The 6,710-nt window shown below is 36.2% G+C and overlaps 1 protein-coding gene across 1 annotated transcript; it reads right to left on the bottom strand.

The window, feature by feature from the left end:
• Positions 1–240: 240 nt before the first annotated feature.
• On the bottom strand, positions 241–6,432 carry LOC139120813 (high mobility group protein hmg-12-like). Its single transcript, XM_070685382.1, has one exon. The coding sequence runs from the start codon at positions 6,192–6,194 to the stop codon at positions 5,541–5,543; it is 654 nt and encodes a 217-aa protein (XP_070541483.1). The 5' UTR covers positions 6,195–6,432; the 3' UTR covers positions 241–5,540.
• Between the last annotated feature and the right edge of the window lie 278 nt (positions 6,433–6,710).

The following is a 6,710-nucleotide window of genomic DNA, read 5'->3' as shown; positions in this document are numbered from 1 at the left end:
TCACAAAATAATAACTTTACCTTTCCTCTTTTGGTTCCTGTTCCAGATTTCTTTCCTTTTTTGGCAAATTGACTCGGGTTTTTGTTTACTTTACTGGGTCTCATTTTCCTTTACATTGAAAAAGTTGAAATTTAAAAAAAAAAATATAGACATGGGTAGGGGTGAGAGTGTGTAAGGCCTTCTCAAGCATTATTGGAACGGCTGGGTATTGCAATGAACACACAAATGGACAACTGTGAATTGGATTACATTTATAATAATTTAATAACTGTGTATGATATACATTTTAAAACAAAGTACAAAGATCAATTTCTGTACTTATATCAAAGTTATCAAATGGTAAAATAGTTTCAACTGGTTTTATACAAATTACAATTCTTGATTGAAAATGGATGGCTTGTGCCATTGTTGAACACCTTTACGGATGTCTGCAATGGCCATCGACCATTTAAAGCAGTTTTTTCTTCACATTTTCCTTCTGATATCCTGTCTCAGGACATGGCAGCACTTGAACAATACTAGTAATTGAAAGGATGCATGTATACTCCGTGGAAAGTTGCACTGTCTTTGATCACAGTTATACTACAGTTTTTCCATAGTATAGGTACGTTTCACTATTTCTGGAGTTGTTGTCATATACATTACATCACAATTAGCTAACATGGTGTACACAAATCTTGCATGATAGTTGGACATGCCCACTTTCTCAATCTCAATTCACTAACAACACTGCTTTCAGATAACATTCACCAACCCTTATTAATGCTAACTTTTCAAGTTTGATGTTTAATTTATTTTCTATTTGATAAACTTTAAGGAATATTTAATTCTGTGTGCTATCAAACAATGATTAATCTATATGCGGGAGTTTTTGCAAAGGAAGATTCTCATCACCTTGACCTAACAAATTTATGTAAGAATGTAAGAACCCACATATTGGGAAAAGGCCTCCTCTGGGCTTGAAATCTTTACTTTCCAATTGTGATACGTCAGACAACAAAAATTTACCAGAAATATTCTCAAGGAAAAGGTCCAGTTTCACATATGTGAACAATACTACTGCAAATACTAGTAATGAACAATGTGGTAAATGTTACTTGGTAGCTTTATAGTTGTAGACAATGCAGTGCTAAATTATGATTGTCTATCGTATTAAGACATATTGACAATGCCAAAATACTATTTTCTCCAGAGCAGGTTTGTTGAGATGATCACTATAAACCTAACAGTGTTTGAAATTTGTCTAATTGATCAGCTAGCATGACTTAACTTGAACTATCTATTTCTTTAATTATGCAATGTCATTTCCCTTAAAAATCTTTCCTGGCAAACCACTACTTCCCATTTTACTGCACTCAAAACAGACATTTATCAGTTTGTTTTGAAACTGGCAGCCAAACAATCATGTATCATGATAAATCTCTGACAAAACGCAATATATAAATTAAAAACATGGAAATAAAAAATGTGACTGTCACAAACAATGGAATGTTAATACGTGTATTAGTATATGACATTCAAATTTTGTAGTCAAGGGCAAAGTCAAAATTTCACAATTGAACTCAATGTGAGAACTTTCAATGGGTTTTATGGGAACAAGTGCTGCAAATCATATCCTGAGATAGGCCAAACTTCAAACAGCTGCACACTGAGAATTGAAAAACCTCAGCTACTTTCTGTAATGACTTTGGAGTGTGAACCGCACATCAGTCCACCATGATGGCTCTGTTGAAAAGGTTAACAGAAAACTACCACGATGTCTGATGCAATGATTCTGTGCTCAACCTTAAATGTTGATGGGTCAAATCACTCTACATAGTAACCAACTGCTTACAGTATGTACTCTGTTGTTTTGCTCAGTTAGAACAAGCAAAAAATATTTCAGATCATAATCATGACATATTAAAATTCAGTCACTTGTTCAACAAAGAAACTTCTGTATTATTGTTGGACAGCTTATCATGTCATCCAAGTTCTCATCGCTTCCTTTCAGAATTTAACTTGTACCTTAAAATTCCTTAACTTGTATATGTATTTATGTCAATAAATTTTACATCACAGAGTGTTGTTCCACATTACTCACAATCCAGCCTTTGAGAACTGGTTCCATGATTTGCCGCCGTGTCAAATTTTAGCTATTTTAGTACAAAAGAAACAATGCCCTAAATTCTGATCCCAATACAAGTCTTGGTCCTCAGTTCAAAGTCCCAGAATTTCAGAATGACAAAACTTAAGTTCTGCAGACTTCTCTGTAACAGTGCTTTTTCTAAGATACTCTTGAAAATTGTCATGAAATCTTTCTCAAAGTCAGCCATATATTGCTCTGAATTGCACATTTAAGGTGTTAATCAATTAACCCTTCATATTCATGATAGGTGAATACCGTATCATGCATTTGTTTTGGAAAACATACACCTTTGACTTGACAGTGTTACACGTATCAAAGACCTCTGCAGACAGGAACACACAGCAAATCTATAAAATCTGCAGAACCATGTTTTTGTCAAATGTCATCGAGGGCTAAACAGCAACCAAACAATTGGCTGATAACATAAACACCCAGCCCAGATCACTGATCAAGTTCCTCTTTTGAATATTACAGATTTCTTGAGTTTCAAATATGTGCGTATTGCCAGGTAAGATCAAATACATGTATGATAATAAAATGCCAAACATGGCTTCATAATGGGCTATAGGAAAGTTAACAGAATTTTCATAAAAAATAATCATATTAATTTTTTCATTTGTATAAAAAATTGGAGAAGTCTGGGCAGAAATAGAAGAGGTAGAAAAATGGGAAATTTGAATTCTTCATCTCTTGCTGCATATTTATGATGTTAAAATGGGTCTTTTTTTCATTTTTTTATTTTTAAAATGCAACTGATGATTTTAGTCATGGTAATATAACCTTCCAAGTTTCTGCATAATTGGTACAAAAAATGTAAAGTACTGAATATTTTTCTTTTCTCTCACTCTGTGGAAGATACAAAATACGTTCTTGATTAAAGGGTATACCCAAGGTGGCAAGTTTTTCATATCAATTGCAAATGTTTAAGTATTGTTTCTGGACAGGTACAAAGTTAAAGCTTGTTTCACAGATAAATATTACACTGAAAAATGACCATGTTAAAAATTCACAAGGGCAATCATGACAGACAATGTGACACCACCAAAACTGACACCAAAAGATTTCAATTCAAATGCTTTAAAAGGTACAGGCTTTGTCCCAAATTTCCATTCAAACTGTCCTCGAAACCAAATATCAATCACCAAAGATTTGAACTCTTTTACAGTTGGTAACCATATACTAATGCAATTACAGTTTTTTAAATGGATCAGTAAAATCCTGCTGTTGCTACTGATTCTGTAGCAATCATTCTATGGTCTGAACTTCTGCTTGGAACATACATTTGATCGTAATTCAACCCTTGAATATTAAAAAATAAGAAATCGTCAACAAAGTTAAAAACTTACACATCACAGACCAGTTTCAAATGCAAAGACAATGTTTCACAAACATGTTATTCAATAACTCCAGAGTACATTAAAAACAAAATAAAATATTATTCATTGTTCACCTCAAAATTGGTACAGTAAGGGTCCATATTAGAATCCATATAAAAATTTCAGATGTCCTACAATTGCCATCTTCCTTGGTTGAAGCACCATACTATAATGCAGCATACAAGTATTTTAAATCAGAAAACGACAATCTTAGAAATTCCATAAAAATGGATGTACAAAATGTATTCTGAAAAAAAAAAACCCAGCCAGACCAATAAATTTGTTGTTACATGGTTTGTTGCAGTTGATTGTATGTGGACTTCATTTCACACAAGGTGCCTGCATAGTCAATACCCTGTTGATTAAAGTTGTCGGTACTTTAAAAAAATGTGAGAAGTCCCTATTGAGTTGCACACTAAAATACTAAGATTCTTGGTAATTCTTCAAATATAAGCTGTTTGCAACATCCAAATTTACAAAAAAGTTAAACAACTATTTAGTAGGCATTTTGACATGGAATGCTGGTATTTTGCATTATGTTTTAATGACATTGCACCAAAAATGGGTTGTTCAATGTCCATGCAACGTATGTATGGTTTGGTCTGGCTGTTCAACCATTTAAATCTACATGCTGCCTGTCAGAAGCTGTTGGAATATGAATCAGATTCATATTAACATCTGTTTGGTTCTGTCTACCACTCCCAGAAGATTTTCACTATCTGTATATTGGCAACTTGGGTCAGAAAAGTTTCTGTCTTGTCACTTCACTAAGCCTTCTAAAGATGCATTTTTCTGCATATCACATTGATTACATTTTCATATCCCTTAGGAAATTGCCAAACGTGTACTAGGGTTGGCTTACTTTTCTCATCTGCAACATAATAAAAATATCTCAAATGAAACTGAAAGAGAAGATGTAGCGTAATTTGGTCTATTGCTTCAAAACACTGGCTTTTATGATTGTAACAAAAAGTGACTCCAATTATGTGGTCTTTTAGATACACAAAACATAACAGTATCAATTTGAACTTTTTGAATATTGTTTGCTGTAGTTCAACTGGCAGTTGTTACTTTCACCAAGGTGGTAAAAGTGGGGACACTTTTTTCATTCTTGACAACTATTATAAATTTAGTTATTGTACTGTTGTTGAGAAACATACACTATCCAAAAGAAGAGGTCACAGAATCACCAAATGTAACCTGTCACTTGGAAATTGAATCCCTGTTAGGAACGAGATAAACTTCATATATGGAGGGATATAGTTCACCATTTTACCGGTATTCACCTGCCTGTGAATCAGTGCATTTTTGTCAAGCAATGATATATTCTACTTTCATTAAAGTCTCCATCAGCTCCTCATAAGCCTGTTTGTTAAACACCTGAAGGAAAATGGTATGATCCATTAAATGTAGTTATATAGTACTCAAGATCTCAAGTTCACTACCAGTTGTTATACAGTTGTATTAAAAACAGAAGGAATCCGAAAAATGTCTGAAATATGGTAAAAATGAACAATATCAGTAAAAGTACAGACGCTTGCATTTTATTATTGGTGAATTTGCTACCTCTTTCTGATCAAAGAACAGGGCGTCTGGACTCTAGGAAAACACTGTTGCTATGGCAACATTCAGAAAAACCAAGGTTGGCAGGATTTTACACCAGCAGAAGTTGCTGGCAATGCAAAACATTTGTCATGGGGGCTGAAAGAGAGTTTGTGAATTTAAAAAAAGAATGTTGGATTCAAATTAAGGTTCAGATGCACATACCATAATGAAATAACAAGCTGCAAATTGAAAGCAACTGATGTCAAAGCAAACCTATGCTCGCCTCATTTTATCCAGCATTTGATTACCTCCCAATTACACAAAAACATCCTTACAGTGCATTTTCAGTCTTTTTGTTTTGAACACCCGACATCTGTGCTCCTTTTCTACGCTTTCCTTCCATCATCAATGAAATCAATCATCAATACCTTTCCTAACCTCACGATTACTACTGAATTTTATCACTCATTATTGTTGCTTTACCGGCTCCTTCACTCTCCGGATAATTCCCCGGCAGCAGCAGCTTCCACAATGGCTTTCTTCAGAGGTTTGCCGCGTGGTTTTTTAGCCACTGGTTCAGCCTTTTCTGGGTTTACGGCTTCAACTTCAACGATAGCCTTTCTCTTCTGTCCTCTACCTGATCGTTTACCACTTGTTTCTGTATCCGGCGTTGCCGCGGTGATTTTGCGTGGTCGTCCTCTTCCTCGCCCGGTTCCTTTACCTTTCTTACCCGTCGCTTTCTTAGCCTTCCCTTTCGCCTTGGCCTGCTCATCGCTCGTCCCTGCAGATTCAGATTTTCTTGGTCTGCCTCTAGCTCGTTTTGGACCGCTGGTGTCTTTCGGTGGATATTTTCTAGGTCTGCCTCTCGGTCTTTTTGGCCCGGTCTGCTGTTCTACGGGCTTGTGTTTTCGAGGTCTGCCTTTCGGTCGCTTCATTCCTTCCGGCACCGGCTCTTTTATTTTTGGAGGCAATGGTTTTCGACCTCGCTTCTTCTTTGGTGCCTCAGCTTCGATTTCTGACGTACCGGCTTCTGCTGGCATGGCAGGCGGATTTTCGGGAGTTGTTGCAAACGATGTCGCCGGAGCTGAGGTTGTCGCCGAGGCTTCGTCGTCAGGTAGAGTCTCTTTAGCTTTTGTTGTGCTCATGTCGAAAGCGATGCAATGGTGGCCGTACACGTACGTACGATGAGTGGTTGTTTTCGCGGTTGCGTCAAGTCGGAAAAACTGGAGCAATATTTCTGGATAAAAGTTCCCGTAGCAAAATCTGTACCTAAGATTGTGCAGATATGTATGGCTACACAGAGAGGAGAGTGGATGAACCTAACACTCAGGATTTACAGCGGCAACAACAATACCATACTCGTTAGCCTTGACCCTCCAAGGTTGTTTTCCAGGGTACTTGGAATATACCTCTATTTTTACAGGAACAGCGAGGTATATATCATGTCACGCACGCACGGATGTCGTTTTTTGACCGGCTTTAGTGATTTTCATTCTGTGAATTTGAGTGAAGATGTCGTTAATTTTAGAATAGTTTATAAACTGTAGAAAAAATTTGCTTATTTATTAAGAGCCATATCACTCTACATCGCAGAACACAAAATTGCTATTTCGTGTCGTTTACTACATTCCCATCGACCAATGGTTGTGTCCAGTGACACG

This window comes from Ptychodera flava, chromosome 20, assembly GCF_041260155.1.
Source record: "Ptychodera flava strain L36383 chromosome 20, AS_Pfla_20210202, whole genome shotgun sequence".
Classification (NCBI taxonomy): Eukaryota; Metazoa; Hemichordata; class Enteropneusta; family Ptychoderidae; genus Ptychodera; species Ptychodera flava.
This window is presented reverse-complemented; position numbering and strand designations above follow the sequence as displayed.